Source organism: Panthera tigris, chromosome C2, assembly GCF_018350195.1.
Source record: "Panthera tigris isolate Pti1 chromosome C2, P.tigris_Pti1_mat1.1, whole genome shotgun sequence".
Lineage (NCBI taxonomy): Eukaryota > Metazoa > Chordata > Mammalia > Carnivora > Felidae > Panthera > Panthera tigris.
In genome coordinates, this window is record NC_056668.1 from 70152451 (window position 1) to 70172403 (window position 19953).

The following is a 19953-nucleotide window of genomic DNA, read 5'->3' on the forward strand; positions in this document are numbered from 1 at the left end:
CTATAAAATGTATACAATACTGAATTAAGATAATATTGTTATATTTTACTGAAAAAGATTCTTAGGGGCAGCTGGGTGGCTTAGCCCATTAAGTTTCCGATCTTGATTTCAGCTCAGGTCATAATCTCAGAATTCGTGTGTTAGAGCCCCACTTTGGGCACAGCACAGAGCCTGCTTGGGATTCTGTCTCCCTCTCTATCTGCCCCAACCACCTTTGTGCTCTCCCTCTCAAAAACAAATAAATAGGGGTGCTTGGGTGGCTCAGTCAGTTAAGTATTTGACTCTTGATTTTGGCTCAGGTCATGATCTCACGGTTTCATGAGTTTAAGCCCCACGTTGGGCTCTGTGCACTGACCAGGTGGAATCTGCTTGAGATTCTCCCTCTCTCCGTGTCCCTCCCCTGCTCTCACTCACTTTCAAAATAAATGTCAAAAAATTTTTTTTAAATTAAGATTTTTAGAGTTCATTGATGTTAACTCAATAATCCTCATAAAAACTTTGTGGTGTGAAATGTTACTTCTTGATTCACATAACAAGTCAGTATCAAAGTAGTATCTCATTTGTTCAGAAACTTCTAGTATTAAGACTTGAGATTCCCAAGCTTAAACATAAATCACAATTGCCTTGGACTCTTTTAAAGTACAAATGGAAAGCCCCACAACAAGAATCCCCAGGGATGAGGCCTGGGTATTTAAACCTGGAAAAGCCAGGGCAGGGTGCCTGGGTGGCTCAGCTGGGTGAGCATCCGACTCTTGGTTTCAGCTCAGGTCATGAACTCACAGTTTGTAAATTCAAGCCCCGCAACAGGCTCTGTGCTAACAGTGTGGAGCCTGCTTAGGATCTCTCTCTCCCTCTCTCTCTACCCCTCCCCCACTGTCTCTCGAAATAAATAAATAAACTTAAGAAAAAAATTTTTTAACTGGAAAAGCCCTATAGGGGATTCTAATAACAGCCAGGAGGACACCCACTAACATGAATGTACTGAGAATGAATTAAGTTTACTAAGACTTTTCACACATTTCTAATAACTTCAGTTCTCCATAGTCCTAATCCACAACAAAACAGAAAGAGAGTCAAAGGGGCAATGGAACTAAGTATACCAATGTAAAAATGAATAGCATGTCATTAAAAAAATGAGATAATGAGCAAGTATAAGCAGTCAAAAAATACTTAAAGTCTGCCAGCCAGGAGTTTTCAGGGTAAGGGGGAAAAAAGCCCTAATATCTCAAGTCCTCCCAAAAGGCTTCGTTAGAATACATACGAGTTTTGTAAACATTTACATCATCAACATAGACATTAGACAAGACATTATAGATCAAATGCGTTATATTTAAAAAGAAAACACATTAAAAATTTCCAATGAAGTGGTTAAAATTAAATTAAATTTGGCATTTAAATGGGGCAAGATTTTATTATGTAGGGAACTTACTTTCATAAAACAGCTTAATCCAGGATACTACCAAATAACTTGACCTAGCTAACATTCCTTAGTTTGACTACCCTCTTCTTCTTCAGAGATGTTGCCAAGTGCATTTTAGCAATTTTCAATTTTTAAGATGACAATGCTTTGCCATATGATAAAGGCATAGAAAGCAATTATTGCTTCAAATCCACAGCAGCTAAACATGACGTAACAATACAGTACTTCTCACTACAAAGCTTATCTTGAAAGGAGCCACAATTATAGGGATGCAGAAGCTCTAATATTTTAACTTAAAGTCTACCACATTAGTTATATTTCCTATACAAGATCCCCAATCTAATATGACACAATGGTGGCACACACTCAAAATATTCATAATAACAAAATTCAAGATCTGGGAAAGGTTTTAGGGGAAAGTGGAGTCCTCTAAGCACAACAAGTTATAGTTCTTTGAGAAACTTAAAACTGTTTTTAAGGAATTTAAAACAAACAACACTTTCACTTATAAACACAAGATAACCTTTTCTTTCTCTTCTTATAAAAAGGCAGAAACAGTTACTTTAATGAAAAATATTATGTGTAAATTTTTTAAAACAAACTTGAGAAAATGTAAAATAACACACTGGTTCTGCCTCAGACTCCAGATGCAAAAATTATTCACCTGGAGACTTCAGACCAATGTTAAAAACCATCCAAAACCATTCTCTGTTACATGTAACGTGTCAAGACAATTCTCCCCACTTGCCCTTCCTCTCTCTCTCTCAAAATAAATAAATAAACTTTATAAAAAATGTTTAAAAAAATAAAAATAAAAAATTACTGTTTTTCTTATTGTTTTTGTTATTCTCAAACCCTCATCTCCCATGTATTATTTCTGGTTATTTCACTCTCCTAAGAATTCCCTAAAAAGACCTTTCCGAAACATTTTCTTGTATGTAATACACGTAAAATAGGCCAAATCCTTTATCTAGCAAGTACATACACATATACTTACAATACATTATAAATGAGTTTATCTACAAATTAGACAAGCAAAATAGCTTAAAACCTCTAAAACTCTGATCTGTATTTACAAACACCTAGAACATATCACCAAATAAAGATTCCAAATAACATCCTACTAGAAGATAACAATCTGAGTTTTAGTCAGAATTTCAGAATACATTACACTCAATAATAGCACCAGGAAAAAAAATGGCAATGTCAAGGAGAATGTAGAACTTACACAAATCATGTTTTTTAAAAAGACTTTATTCCCCATAGAGTGGCAGTGAGCCCAAAGTAACATAATCTCTATTGCAATTTTATAAATTAATTTTTTCTCAAAACCCTGTATTGTTCTATACATGAAGAACTTGATTTATTCATTAATGTGGGGAAGAAAAGTATCATATAAATCACTGGGGAAAATATTAGCCCCCAGAAAAGAAGGGGAAGGAAAACAGGAGGGATTTCACAAAACATGAAAACATATAAAATGCCAATAATTATGGCAGGAAAAAAGTTTAGTATGGCCAGTAATAAACCAAAATTTAAACTATAATGAGATGTCCACTTTAAGCTACGAAAAAGAAAGGTCTCACGCTTGAGAGTAAAGACAGACACACATCAGGTCCACTGTAGGTAGCAATGTAACTGGTACAACATTTCTGGAAGGAGTGATACTGTGAAGAACCCTTTTTAAAAATTCATGCCCTCTGACTCAGTAACACACAAAGATCTATACCCAAATATTTTAAGTGCGGCATGATTTAAAATGAAGGCAATGAGAACACAACTTCCAACAACACAGCAATCCCCAAATATAGTACGATGTATCAAAAGACATCTTTATAAAAACCATTAAGAACTTTAATGTAAAAATCACTTACACACTGTTAAAAAATCAGGAAATTCAATCTATTAATCTTTATATACAAAGCTGGCTCTAGCATATCACGGAGTCCAAAAATAGACAAAATATATAAATAATGATTACCTAAATCACAAATGCAAAAACAAGTAGCCATCAAAATTAGGTCATATTATAATATGACCTTATTAAAAAACCCTTCTTCACTATATGAGGGAAAACAGAATTTGAAAAGTTAACTATAAAGATATAAACATACTGCTCAAAGTTCAGATACTTCTTAGGAATACCAAAATGTCACCTATAGTCAACTATTACTGTACTGAAGAGGAAAAAGAGCAGACAATTACTACTAGTATTTACTAGGTCACTTATTTACCAATCCATCATTTACCCATCAAGTATTTATTAAGGGTCTAATATGCCTACTATTCCAGGCATGGAGTTTACATTGTAGTAGAGGTATCCCACATTTCCCTGATGAATAACTGGTTAATTTTCTTGAAATTGTAATATTAATATGAATGAGCAGCAAGGGCAGAAAAGAGAGACATGGAAAAAGAAAAGTTTGTTTTTAGAAAAAAAGATAAGGTGAAAAAAGTGGAAAAATTGAAACCAATCGCCCACCACCTCCATGCAGACATGCATCCCATTCTCCTGATACAACATTCCAACTTTACGAAGCCACGTGAAATTTTTATGTCTGCTTTATGATCCAGCTAGGTTCCTGCCCATAAGATTAACCAACAGTTTGGAATCAATAGGTTAGGGACCACCACCTTAATATATTCTCTTACTTTTGCAGGAGAACGTTGTTTCCGTTTCTTCTTTTTCTGTAAGTCTACTGGCTCTCTGATTTGTTTTTTGTCTCTCATCAGTTGCTCAGACACATCAGTAAAAGTAATTTCCTGCTTTACACTTATCTGTTAAAAAAAAAAAAAAGAGTCAATTTTACAAATAAACAAAAAGTCCACTGTGACAAAGCCATTGCATGGTTACTCCTTTACTAAGCCTACATATAGGTGCTTCCAAAATGATTATCTGTGTGTGTGTGTGTGTGTGTGTGTGTGTGTGTGTGTGTGTGTAAGTAAATAATGTGTTGAAGAGTTCATTAACAGGCAATACAGTAATAAGAATCAAGAGTATACAAACTGAGAAATAAACCAAGATTTTACAAAAATCTATCTGGAAGAGAATATTAAAGACATTCTGGGAAAAGATTATCAGACCACAGAATAAAGCAGAAGTCAGGACAAACTAACATCAATTTCATTCCCATATTTAAGGAAACTGATGAAGTTAATTAAAAGCACAAAAAGGGGCCTAATTCGAAAATTCAGTAAAATACTGGAGGACGAAGGGAGTGTTTAGACTTCACAGGAGGCTTTCTCTCGATATACAAAATATGAAAACAACACAAAAATCCTAAAAGATAACCCACATCAAAAGAAAGGTCAAAAAATGAAAATTTAATTATCTGTAAACTCAACACTGACAGTATCTTAGCTTAGCCTGTATTTTCCTGACCTGTACATTAAATCATCACCAAATAAAGATGTTTATAGAACTGCATATAACTTTAGGTCACTGCTATGTATAAGACAGGATACTAATTACACAACAAATAAATGCTACAAGAAACATTAAGATGTCAACATTATTCCATCTTCAGCTCTGTTTTCACAGATATGAAAAGAGGTGCTTGTTCTAAAACAAAAACGCACCAAGGTTCTTAGATCAATAATGGTAATGTCAATTCTCATCACAACTGATGATCCTCAGTCATCCATTCTTTAGTACTACATTTTCAATCTATCCTTGAAATGAAAACAGAATCTTAAAACTAAAAACCGCCCAACTCAACAGTCTCTGGAATATATTACACATCCTGACCTTTCCACCATGTAAGGACACAAGAAGTGTCCTTACAATAAATGTACAACCATTACAACAAATTGTACAACCATTACAACAAATGTACAACCATAAATGTCCAATAAATGTACAACCTGGAAGAGGGCCCCTACCCTACCAGGCTAGCACCCTGATCCTGGACTTACAGCCTCCATAATCAGGAGAAATAAACTTCTGTTCTTTATAAGCTAAAGTAAAACAACAACTCCTTAATAATAATCCAGGAAATTCAATGTACTAGTGGCTACATTTTTCAAAAAATACACTAAAAAAAATGGTGCACAAGATTATAAACATCTTACAGAGTCAGTGGAAAGTTGGAAAATATAGCTATGTAGAAAGGGTTCATGAGGAAAATGCAACATAAGCTAGGGTTCAGGCTGACAAAATAAGGAATTGGAAGCTTTCATAAATTCCTGAAGTGCAGGCAGTATGAGAATCATAAATCAAGGAGAAGCTTGGCACAAAAACAGGAGGTAAATGATCAGTTAATTCTTTCTATCAGGTTATAGAATAGTAGTAGTGAACATTCTTAGGGCTTCTTTTGGTATCATTATTTGGAACATAAAGTGGTAAAATCACCACCAACAAGTCTTTGGAATACAAACATGTTCCCACCACTGAAGTGATGTGTACTGAATATAACTAACGACTTGGGTTCGGTGTGAGACAGAAGAATGATTACAGACTATGCAACCAGTTGTTGAATGGCTCTGTCCCACTTTGCAGGGGCACGAAAAAGTAGTTCCAACATTTCTGTCCGTTTCTACACTGCAAAGAAACCATGAACATGTAGCATGCAGCACTAAGAAACAGGAATCCTTTTTAGCCAAAGTGCCAAGTAGAGTAGAAGACAAATTCACAAATAAATCCTGTAATTAGCAGATATTCACAAACCAAAGAGTGAAAAAGATTAATAAATGTATCTAAGCCTTTCAGTTATTTCCACATATATAGAAAATGGTATTTGTACTAGCATTTTTTTTATTATAAGGAACAGTTTTAATATATGAAAGCAGACTCAAACCTAGAAGTATCAATGGATCAAAACATTGTGAATGTCAGGCACACAAGAAATTACATTTTTAGAGTGCACCAACAGGCTTATTACTCATTAATGGAATAAAGTAATCTCCTCTATATATAACATAATAACACACTGAAGTATACTGATCCAGCCTAAGGTGCTGAGAAAAGATGGAGGTAACTCCAAACCATAAGGAAATGTATATGATGCTGGTAAGTCAGCTAAGAGTCAGTTGCAAAAAAATCTGAGAAAAGTTAAGTCTTCTTTGTAAGACAACCATAATCAATAAAAACATGAAACTTTCTTAAGCAAGACAAAAGAGACAATAATCATCCCTAAGTTGTCTATTCTTTCCTTGAGAACTGTCTTTACAAGAAAATCAAACTTTTAGTGTTATTTTTCATCTAAAATAAACCAAAGTATAATTAATCAGCAAATACATGATATATAAAGAGAATGGTTTGCTGGATTTTTCAGATATACTCATTACAGCATCAAGAAAATCAACGAACTGAGAAATATGTCAGATAAAAAAACAAAATAAAAACTGGTTTCTTCCTCGTCACTTAAGCTTTACCATTCTACCTTGTCCCATGTACAACTTCATACCTGCATTTGAGACCTGAATTTCAATGCTGTCCTCACTACCAATCCAGAAATAGCATCAAACCATCAATCAGCCTAACTATCCTTCTTTCAAAAGATAGGACTAAATCCAGGCATTTCTCTACCTAAACTTGAAGCCCTCTCTAGGCCTCCCACTCTGAGACTAGGGAAGCCATCAAGCAGGACTACCCTATCTACTTCCATACTCCTATAACTTCTTCCACAACACCCTTAGAAGAGGTAGAGTCCTATAGTGTCATGCTTCCAACCCCTTGCCACAGCTCAAAGCTGGTTCTTTATTACTACTTCTAAAATGTATCCCTTAATTACCTTGTTTTCCTCATCTTTTGATCTTTCTCATTTCATTCTCCTAACCTTAAATATAAAGAGGTCTCTGTACACTGAAAAAAATCCTTCCTTTGATTCCCATGATCACTAGTAACTCAACACCAGAATCCAGAACCACTCTTTTTCAAAACTTATTTCATTCCTGGCCCAAAAATAAACAAACGATCCTACTTACATATTTAACTATTTCATGCTCTTGTATCTTATCTTGATATCTGCAAGTAAGATATTCTTCTTCGGTATTTCTCATAATAGCTTTACTTACTCATGCAACAGCTATTAAGTGCTTGTTGTGTGCTAAACTCAGTCTAAAATAATACAACAAAAGCTTTAAATTTACTAAAATTCTAATGTGTACATAACATAATTCTAGATATTGAGAATATATTCTAAGCGTAAGGTCTCCTTCTCCATTTTTACTCCTTAAAAATGTACATGGGGAGTTTTGATGCATTATAAAAAAATAAAAAATAAAAAAACCTAGCAATTCAAGACAGCACATGTCAGGCTCAACCTAAATGAATGGTACAGGGAATAAAGGCAGGAATCAAAGGGAAAACTTAATGAGATTGGAAATAACTGCAAAAGGCTTCATGGATGAAATCAAAGACTTAATCAGAGCTGCAGGTTTATCTATGTATCCCCCTTTTATTTTTTTTCCTTCCCAACCTGCTACCCTTCCCAACTTTTCTTCCAGACTCAATAATGCTAATAAGTTAATATGACAAATGTGAAATTTACTAAAATAATGTTACCAGACAGAGTATACAATGAGCAAATATTTCATTTGGTTGCCCATTTTAGTCTACCCAATACCCACAGCTCCCAGGAAAGAAGGTGGGTCCCTTACTATCATTTTGGACTCTTCCTTCTCCTTATTCTCCATATCTTACCATCCTTATCCAGCAACATCCATTTCACTCTAATTAACTTAATCAAATTTGCTACTTTAGGATATTATCATCTCCCCCATATAGTCTCCCATGAAAAAATTAATATAAAACTGTTTTCTTGTCATATCCCTAGTGAGGAATCTATAATAGCCCCTTGTTGCCGGTGGTATCAATTATAATCTCCCCAGCTCAGCTTTCTAGATTCTAGATGATCTACTTTACAGAAAAGATGTAGGTCACTTGGCAGAAGTATCTGTCCTTACCACCCCTCCTCTCCATTTCTGGAGCCAGATGTTCAATTTTCAATTTCCTCTCTACTCTGTGCTGACTCTGTTCCTATCCATCTCCAAGGCTCTACTGCTTCACTGCCTCTCTAAAATAATTTTCCTTATTCCACCAGCTGCGTTTTCTCTGCCTAAAAGCACACTTACAGTTCCCCTATAAAGTCATTTCTTGTAAACCAAAATTTTTCTAACAACTTCCTTCTTCTTATGGACAAATTTTTACAAAGAATAATCTGTGATAAGAATATTGACAAAATAGGGGCACCTGGGTGGCTCAGTCAGTTAAGCATCCGACTCTTGGTTTCAGCTCAGGTCATGATCTTGTGGTTCAAGGGTTCAAGCCCTGCATCAGGTTCCACGCTGGCAGTGTGGAGCCTGCTTGGGATTCGCTCTCTGTCCCTCACCCACTCATGTGCTCTCTCGCTCAAAAATAAATAAACTTAAAAAAAAGAAAGAATATAGGCAAAATAACTGCTCCAAAATTTAGAGAGATGATTATTCTGAGAGTAAAAGTAGTACATATCCATATAAAAAGGATGTGTTTATCACTAGAAGGGAACTGTTCCAAAGTATTGCCTAGGAAACAAATTAAATCAAGGTGACTACAAATATAACAAGTGTTTGAATGAAGGAAAATGAAATCACAATTAACTAAACTGCAAACATACTGCCTAAAGAAAGAATGTTAGCAATATTGAGGGGGAATATTCACGGAGCCCAGAAAAAGAGAAAGTTAAGACCAAGAGTGTTTCTGTGTGTGTGGATGTATGTATTGTGTCTATTTCCAGGATAGTTTTGGCAAGAACAGTTCAGTGTAACTGGTCAACAGGAGTATTTCTAATTCCAAGCTCACAGAGTCACAGATTAGGTCAAGGAGGAGAAGCGGTGCACTGATGGAATAGGCCTTTGTGTGAGTCATGAACTCTTAACTCTCCCTTCTGCCTGACCCACGATTGCATTCAAAATTTTGAAAGGAGCTACATTTGCCAGGGTTTTGAGGAAGTCCACAGTTATCTTCTGGTTTTGAAAGGTTCAGGGATCCAGTTTACAGCAAACATTGTAGTCTGTTTCTCTGTATTTCTTACTGTAAATCTGTACTTTGGCTGGTATACTAGCAACTTATAAATTAGAGATAACTATAAGATGAAGTAGATGAAGTGCTCCAATCAAGCTATCTTACCTGAAACAGTGCTGACCCACCCCCATCCTACCTGGACATTCCTTTCTTTCAACTACCATAACATCATGATTTAAGTTCTCTCCTGTTCTTCATGGAAGTTCTTCCGAATCCATCCTTCCAGTATATATGTACCTTCATTTTGTAAGAATTTCAGTAAATCTTTACCAATGATTTTCAAAGTGTGGTCCAGGGACTCCTGAAGGTCCTTGACACCCTTTCAGGTGGTCATGAGATCAAAAATACTTTCATAATAATACTTTTTTTTTCTTTTTTGCTTTCCTGAGTACAGAGTGGCATTTTCCAGAAGCTAACATGCGATGTCACTACAGACTGAATGTATTAGCAAATATGAGAATCCAGTTACGTTACAATAAGCCAGATAATATACAGATTTATGTAACTGTAAAACAAATTCTAATTTCACAGAACTAGAACATATAATTCCAAAATGTATACAGAACCACAAAAGACCCTATGAAAAGCAACACTGGGAAAGAAGAACAAAGCTAGGGATATCACTATCCCAGATTTCAAGATATACTACAAAGCTGTAGTAATCAAAACAGTATGGTGCTGGCACAAAAACAGACACATAAATCCATGGAAGAGAATAGAGCCCAGAAATAAACCCACACTCATATAGTCAATTAATCTAGGACAAAGGAGACAAGAATATACAATGGAGGAGATACGGTCTCTTTAACAAATGGTGCTGGGAAAACTGGACAGCTACATGCAAAAGAATGAAACTGGACCACTTTCTTACACCATACACAAAAATAAACTCAAAAGGGATGAAAGACCTAAATGTGAGGCGTGAAACTGTAAAACTCATACAAGAAAGGCAGTAATCTTTGTGACATCAGTTGGCCAAAGAAACATTTTTCTAGATATGTCTCCTCAGGCAAGGAAGATAAAAGCAAAAATAAACTATTAGGATTACACCAAAAGAAATTATCTTTTACACAACAAAAGAAATTATCAACAAAATGAAAAGGCAATCTATGGAATGGGAGAAGACATCTACAAAAGATCTTTCTGATAAGGGATTAATATCCAAAGTATATAAAGAACTTCTACAACTCAATACCATAAAAACAAGAACAAAAAATAAATAATTAGCAAGTGGGCAGAGGATCTGAATAAACATTTTTCCAATTAAGACATACAGATGGCCAACAGACACAAAAAGATGCTCACTCATTATCAGGGAAATACAAATCATAATCACCAGGAAATATCACCTCCATCCATCAGACTGGCTAGAATCAAAAAGATAAGAAATAACAAGTGCTGGTGAGGATGTGGAGAGAAAAAAACTCCCGTGTACTGTTGGTCAAATATAAACTGGTGTGGCCACTGTGGAAGAGTATGGAGGTTCCTCAAAAAATTAAAAACGAAAAAAAAAAAAAAAAAAAAAGACAAAAAAAAAAAAAAAAACCCCTGAAATACCTTACAATCCAGTAATTCTACTACTGGCTATTTACCCAAAGAAAGCAAAAACACTAACTTGAAAAGATATATGCACCCCTATGTTTACCGCAGCATTATTTACAGTAGCCAACATACAGAAGTAACCATACATAAATGGATAAAGAAGATGTGCTACACGCATAGACAATGGAGTATTACTCAGCCATAAAAAAGAATAAGATTGTACCATTTGCAACAACATGGATAGACCTTTAGAGTACTATGCTAACTGAAATATATCAAAGAGAATTATCACATGATTCCATTTCTATGTGAAGTCTAAACAACAAATGTACAAACAAACCCAAAAAAGCAGAAACAGATCCATAAATCAGAGACAAAAATGGTGACTGACAGCAGGAAGAGAGGTGGGGGACTGGGCAAAATAGGTGATGGCGAGTGGGAGGTACAGGCTCCAGTTATGAAATAAGTAACAGGGATAAAGGGTACAGCATAGAGAATATAGTCAGTGGTGTTATAATAGCATTGTATGGTGACAGATGATAGCTACACTTGTGGTAAGCATAATGTAACATACAGAGTTAAGAATCACTATGTTATACACCTGAAATTAATGTGACATTGTGTGCCAACTACACTTCAAAAAAACAATTAAAAAAGAAAGACAGCCTCTGTTTAGGAGACAGAAAAAATACTGCAATTGATGGGGAACAGTTAGCTAATGATCTGCCCATATAATTTTTTAAAAATATGTTCTACATTAACTTTGCAACTGGATTTTTTATAAATAAATAAAATTTTATTTCCCAGTTTTAATTCTAAAATGGCAAAATATGATATAAGTAACCAAATAAACAAGAGTTACTGGGAGCACTCAAAAATTTTTTAAGAGTAAGGTCATGGGGTGCTTGGGTGGCTCAGTTGGTTAAATGTCCAACTTCAGCTCAAGTCATGATCTCATGGTTCATGGGTTCGAGCCCCATGTCGGGCTCTGTGCTGATAATGCAGAGCCTGGAGCATGCTTCAGATTCTGTACCTCCCTCTCTCTCTCTGCCCCTCCCCGGCTCACACTGTTTCTCTTTCTCGCTCAAAAAGTAAATAAACATTTAAAAAAATATTTTTTTAAAAGAGTAAAAGGGTCATAAGACCAGAAGTTTTGAGAGCTGCTGACCTAGATACATCTTAACTACGGTTTGCATTCCCTTCCTCTTCTCCATTCAATCTCTTGTAATACAGATGCCTGGACTTCACTAACAAAGAAATTAGTATAGATGTGTGTACATGTGTGGGTTGGTAGACATACATGTATTTCCTAGTTCTGTCCGTTGAGATTACCAAGGGGCAATGGTGTTTAACACACCTAGCACCCAGAACTTCGTTTCTAAATGCCATTATCCAAATAAAAGCAACTGGGGCTCAGTGGAAAAGTGACTAATTTCAGAGGTGGGCCAGGGAAAAATATAAGATGACCCTGTAACATCTTGTGGTAGCACAAACTAAAGAGCCAGAAAAAGGAACAGCACATGTCAAAAGGACATAAGAACCAGTCTGGAGGAGCTCTTAATGGACAAACCTAGAACAACTTGAGCAATGAAATCAATAATGCCAGCACTGGCATTCCCTTTGTTAATTACAAAGGGAAAAGTAGTGACCTTACAATGGGGAAAACTGGAAGATACCACCTTAAATAAGAATTAAGATTTGTATCACCAGTAATAAGATATAGCCACATTGTGTACGGACATTTCTGTGGGGTTGTCAAAAATTCAACGCTTTGATCTAATCATAAGAAAACATCAAACTCAAACTGAGAGACGTTCTACAAAATAACTGACCAATAACAAATCAAGTGTCAAGGTCCTAGAAAACAAGACTGACTATTGCCACAGAATGGAGGAGACTTAAGAAGATGCAAAAACTAAATGCAGTGTAGGATCTTGAATTGAATCCTCAAAAGGAAAAAAAGGACATTAGGGGATAAACAAATGAAATTCTGTACTTTTACCAACATTAACTTCCTGGTCTTGATAACCGCATTAGGGTTTATATGCACTCTACATTATTTCTACAACCTTTTTATAAATGTAAAATTATTACAAAATAAAAAGTTAAGAACACTAAATATAAAAATACTTAGCATCCCAAACTTACCATAGTGTATACATTAAATATGTGAAGATCATCTGCATATCAATTATACCTCAATAATGCTGGTTTAAAAAAGTTAGCATTTATACGGTCATCTATATATTTGTGACTCCTCCTCAGCATGATAAATAAAGATTTATCTACCATCTACTGTGTACCAGGCACTGTCCTAGGTGCTAAGGATACAATGGTAGCAGGGTTGGGGGAGGCAGCACATGATCTAGCCTGTACAGTCTACTGCAGTTAATCTGACAGTATCTGACATGTTCAAAATAAGAAAACCAAGGCCCAGGATGGTTACTTATCTAAAATCCTCTTTAAAAAAAAAATTTTTTTTTAATGTTTATTTATTTTTGAGAGAGACAGAAACAATGCGAGTGGGTTAGGGGCAGAGAGAGAGGGAGACACAGAAGCAGAAACAGGCTCCAGGCTCTGAGCTGTCAGCACAGAGCGAGACACGGGGCTCGAACTCACGAGCTGTGAGATCATGACCTGAGCTGAAGTCAGACGCTCAACCAACTGAGCCACCCAGGGGCCCCTAAAATCCTCTTAAGTAAGAGGGGAAATCAAAATTTAAACCCAAGTCTTCCAAATCTAGCAACTGAAATTCTAACTGCAGTGATCTGTGAATTAATTATTACCTTCATGTTACAAATAAGAAAACTAAAACTTCAGGGAGGTGTCTTACCCAAGCTATGTTATATTTCAAACACTAGGACTTAAACCAAGATCTTGTATCTTTTAGCTCAGTGTTATTTCCATAACTACTAACAGCTTCTTAATAAATGTGAATTATTAAAACTTCTTTTGAAATAATTTTTGCATGAAGATTTTAGTTCTCCAATTACAAACAACAGTATGCTTGCTGCCAGAATGTGGAAAAAAATTCTAGTGGTTCTAGAATGGCTACTACAAAAGGGAAAGAAAATAACTGAACAAATAACAAAGTGGACAAAACATCATCAATATTTAGGTGAAGAATAAGACTTGAGTTTCAATCCCACCTCTTCCAATTACTATCTGGCTGAACTTGGCTTCCAGAAATAGTATGGAAAAACAAGAAAAGCTTAGGTGGGGTGTTAAAGGAAATAAAACCTAATTCCAAAAAGTATTACCAGCAGTGTGAGATCAAACTAAAATTTAATCACTTACAACTTTCTTCACGCATAAAATGGAGGAAATAATCCTCACAGAGTTTCTGCAGAGTTGAAAGAGATTATATATGGAAAGTATTGCCTACGATACATAGCAGTAGATAGTAGATAGTTCTTGATGCCACTCATTATCATAATCATTTCTTCATCTCTTAATCGTGGTAATAACAATATCCAGCTTATACACAACAGAAAACCGAATGAGATTATATAAAGAGCACCTTGAAAACTTTCAAGTTCCAAACAAATATTTATGGTTATTAATTATTATCCTACAATTACAGATGTCTAATTGCTTAGATACAGAGGGTTACCAATTTCTACATAACATCTCCACTTAGACATGCTATTATCTGCAACTCAATGTTGCTAAAAATAGCTTAATCTTTTCTTTCACATCAGAACCTTCTTCCAAATTCTCCACCTTTCAATATGCTGAATTATCTCAGCCTCCTGTCTAAAGACATGTTTTAATTTACTTCTCCACTGCCAACCTAAGACCAAGTACAGCTGTTTTCTTTTCCTCACATCATATTCAAATCTAGAAATTCTATTTCCCATTTCCTATTCTAGATCATTTATAAAGATATTAAGTTGGAAATCTCATACACTACTAGAAGAAGAATAAATTGGTCAACTTTGTGGACTACAAATTGGCCAGGATATATCAAGAGCCTTAAGAAATCTATACTGAAGAAATAATTTCACATGGCAACAATGTTTACATATAAGAACATTCTTTAAGATAGTAAAAAAAGTGCAAACAGTCTAAATATCCAGTAATAAAGACTGAGATAAATTACACCTATTTGACATTATACAGTTATGAAAAATCTTAGTATTGGATAATATTAATGATGTAGTGAAATGTTAGTAGTTTGAGTGGTAAATATATAATTATGTAAGCAAATATATTTTACAATTTTATACAAACACACAAATATATATGCAGCAAATTGTATAGAAACACAAATACATACACAGAAAAACAAACAAAAAGGAAACACTAAAATGCTAACACACAAATGTTAGTAGTGATTACCCTAGAGGAGTGACATTAAAGCAAAATTTTGCTAACTTCTTTATACTTATAGAATTTTTACCTTTTTATCAAGTATGTTACTTTATAATCTTAAAGAGATGTTAAGTCCAGTATTAGTATAAATCCTTGGTATTAATCAAAGAGAAATCTGTTTGTCATTATCTTAACATATTAAGTTGCTCTAAGAACTAAAACATTAGGCCAGCAAAGTGAAACTGAAAAATGTCTATGGGTGAGTGGGGAAAAAAAGTCAACAAATAAACCTTGATCCCTATCTCACATCATCAGCAAATATCAACTGCAAATGGATTATTAATCTAAATGGGAGAGAAAACCATAAAGCTTCTAGAAGTTAACAAAGTATCTTTGATATTAGTCAATACCTTTGTGACTTTGAGGAAGGCAAAGAACTCTTAAATAAGATATACAGAACACTAACCAAAAGGAAGACTTCTAAACTGAATGTTAACATTAACTTCTGTTCATCAAAAGAGTAAAATGGCAAATCAGAGTGGAAAACACAAGATATACATACAAAGATCAGATAGACAGATAGATCTCCAACAAATAAACTACAAATCTGTAAGAGAAATAATCTAGCCAAAAAATGGACAAAAGATAAGCATGTGCCTTACAAAAAAAATAATATTCAAACTGACAGTTAAGTATAAAACAGTTAAACAGAAAAACTCAATTTTGTTAGTTATCACTGAAACACAACCTAAAATCACATTGCAAAACTAGTACTGAACCAAAATGGCTAAAATTAAAAGCACTGACAGTTTCACATACCAAGGATATGGGCAATTACTATAAATTGGCAGAATCACTTAGAAAAACTTTCCCAGTACCTACTAAAGCTGAACATATGCATACCCATCAAATTCAACCCTAAGTATATAACCAACAAAAATGACTATGTACATGCACCAAAAGACACATCCAAGAAGAGTCACATCAATACTTTTCATAATAGCCCACATCTTGAAACAATCTAAATGCCTATTACACTAGAATGAATAAATTTTGATATATTTGTACAAATGATGCTTCTACAGAAATAAGAATTAACCACTATTACATGCAATCATGTATGGATATATCTCACAATCTGAACCACAGAAATCAGATACTAGAGAGTATATGATTCTATTTATATTCAGTGCAAAATCAGGTAAAACCAATAGGCCATGCTAAAAGTATTATGGTAGTGGTTATCTTTAGGAATTAGAAAAAGGTTGTGACTAAGAAGGAGAGAGCCTCTGAGAGATCTGGGCAGTGTTATACAAGTATGTTCAGTTTTGCGAAAATTCCTTACAAGTTTTCTGTATAAATGTTGTATTTCAATAAAAAGACATACCACTAGAGAAAGGGTGTTACAAATCTGCAGGTACATATTGATAAATACAAGGAACATGCTTGTATATATAGGCATCTATGTCTATACCCATATATAAGGATGATCCTTTCATGATTACTTCAAACAAATCTAGAAACAACACAAATATCCATCAGTATTGCCTTAAATAAAGCACACCATTTAATCAGTCATTAAAATAAATAAGCCAGGGGCACCTGGGTGGCTCAGTCGGTAAAGCATCTGACTTCAGTTCAGGTCATGATATCGCAGTTCATGGGTTTGAGTCCCACACAGCTCTGCGCTGACAGCTCAGAGCCTGGAGCCTGCTTTGGATTCGGTGTCTCCCTCTCTCTCTGCCCCTCCCCCTTTTGCACTCTACCTCTCTAAAATAAACAAACACTAAAAAAAATTTTTTTAAATAAAAAATATGCCAGTTTTATATACAATAACAAAATCTCTACAAGATGTGTTTTAAATGAATATAGCAAATCTCAAAATGATACAAATACTATAATCTATGTAAACCAAAATATATGATATTTTCATAAGAAATACATTTTAAAAACATTATATAGAGATATACACACTCTGCATGTTTGTAAATTAAAAATTTCCAAAATGCTATTAATATTAGTAGTTATCTCTTTGGAAGTAAAGTAAGTAAGTACTGGAAACAACTTTAACTTTTTACTTTGTTCTAAACTATTTTAATCTTTACAATCACTATGTAATCGTTTTATAATAAACAATATCATACCATTATTTAAAAAAAAAAATAATCTGAGACTGATCTAGCTAGGCTGACAATAATAGCTAGCCTTGTCAATAATGATTTTCAATTTGTGTTCTACTGTCCTAAGAGTACAATGCTCATTCAGTACTATTGTCCCACAATTCCGGATCAATTACACATCAAAGATCAGACAGAACTATATTAAAAGTGTTAAGAGACTAGCTATGTTATTAAAGTCATCTAGAAAGAAGTCTATTAACAATTTATGTCCACATAAAGGAAAAACAATAAATTAAATCAAACAACTTTAAGAGTGTAGGAGGATACTAAAAAACAGATCGTTCTGTGTTAGCTTCCTGAAATAATCTCCTAGAAGAAATACCTTGATTCATCAGCTTATCAAGTGAGTTGAAATAACAAACAAGGAGTAATATGACTCATACCAGGGCAAACTATGAAGCAAGATTACTTAACTCTATGTATTCTGCTCAAATATTGATTCCTATCAAATACCACACTAGAATCTATACAGCATGTGAGTAAAGTCTTGTTTAAAAACAAAAACAAAAAAAACCTTGTTGATACATTTTACCATCTCTTCTCCTTAAAATAAGCTCAGTTAATGAATCTATTTCTGAAAAATGATCTCCAAAGGGTATGCTCAAGTAAAAAGTATTTGAATGGGAAAAATAAAAGCACTTCTTAAAACATAGAGCCCTAATAACAGCCAGTGCATTCACCTCAAAGACAAGGACCTCAACAGCCAATGAACATTAACAAAACTATTTCTAAATCCCTCACATGAACTTAAAAGAAATGTAATGGTAGTAAGAATTGGCTAAAAGTAATAAATGACTCTGTTATATTTATATATATAAATTTTTTTAAAAAGCTTACAATGTAATGGGGATATAACAAGTGGGGAGATAGCCAAAAAGAGAAGAAACATATCCTATCCAATGACTATTTAAAAGCAAATAAATACAAAGGCAAACAGAATTATCACCTTCCAGGATGACTGTGAAAGATCTTTTGTTACCAAAAGGCAATCCAATTCTGTAATTAAACCAGAGTACAAAATATGTGGCAAAACTAAAAAGTATCTTAAAATCACTGAAATGGGGAAAATGGTTTTTTTTCTTTTTTAATAAAAAAGTTACCCATTACAAGACATATACTCAAATTACTAGCATCAGTGTATGTTAGGTGTTTACTGACTAGAGCAAGAGTTATATGGGAATATATCTATATAATCCTCCTTAAGTTAATAACAGGATTTAAGAAAATTTAAAGACTCAAAAATCAAACAAAGGTCTTACCAATAGCCAAATACATTTTGAGTTCCTTAGGCCATCAAATAAAATAATCATAAATATAAAGTGCATGCAAGTATTCCTACAATTTTCTTCATGCTGCTTTATAGCACAAGAACTCATGGCTAAAATAAAATGCCACACAAATGCTGAAGTATATTTTTTCAGGAGTTATGAATACCTGAAATAACTTTACATTTTATTTTACCATCATATGACTAGAACGTGATTTTTTATAGCTCCTAATTTACAAAATCCTTTTGCTCAAGTGATATAATCCAACAGTTTTCTAAAAACAAATGTGGCATATATGATTATGAATTACAATTTGCTCCATTTTGTCAACACAAATTAAGTCTTTACTCCTCAACATGCTTGCTTGCCATCAAACTGGAAAAATAAAGACCATACAGAGTTATGGTTTCTTAAATCCTACTGAATGAATATAAGAATTAAAAGAATAAACCAAATACTTTTCTTCACATTCCTAAAATAAATTTAGTTTCTGAGTGAAGAAGCTTTCTGACTCAGTGTATCCAATAAAATTTTTTGCAATGATGGAAATGTTCTTTATCTTTGCTGTCCAAAACAGAAGCCACTTAACCACCTGAAATGTGGCTAATGAGACCAATGAAATGAAAAACTAATTTTACTTAATTTTAATTCGTTTCTTTTTTTTTAAATTTTTTTAATGTTTATTTTTGAGAGAGAGAGAAAGACAAAGTGTGAGTGGGGGAAGTGCAGAAAGAGAGGAGACACAGAATTTGAAGCAGGCTCCAGGCTCTGAGCTGTCAGTACAGAGCCTGACGTGGGGCTTGGACTCACAGACTATGAGATCATAACCTGAGCCAAAATCAGATGCTTAACCAAATGAGCCACCCAGGTGCCCCTTAATTCAAGTTTCTAATAAATTAGAAAACAAAGTTCTCTAAATGAATAAACTGTAGACATTCACAAGTTCGCCCGTAGACTGGAGCTGAAAATGTAGGGCCACTGAGGGTGGGTGACTGATACAGAATAGTAAGGTTAAGATAAATTCTGAAAATTAGCAGTTACCACAAATGAAGAACTTTTATTCAACTGTCACAAAACACTTGAGAGTTTACATAGGCTACAGAACCTAAACCGTTATTAACAATCTAAAAGAACTCAAAACTCAACTTTTGTTTTGAATTAACAAAAAAATAAATAAAAAGTTAATATGAAATAAAGTTTTTTTATGTCTTCCAAACGAACAAATAA

The 19953-nt window shown here is 34.2% G+C and overlaps 1 protein-coding gene across 11 annotated transcripts in view; it reads right to left on the reverse strand.

The window, feature by feature from the left end:
* The window catches only part of ZNF148 (zinc finger protein 148), a 163675-nt gene that overhangs the window by 37422 nt on the left and 106300 nt on the right, over positions 1–19953 (reverse strand). For all 11 annotated transcript variants that reach the window (XM_042998893.1, XM_042998894.1, XM_042998896.1 and 8 more), the window contains one exon: positions 4073–4198. In XM_042998893.1, the coding sequence (XP_042854827.1) occupies positions 4073–4198 (126 nt within the window). The remainder of the gene's footprint in view (positions 1–4072; positions 4199–19953) is intronic.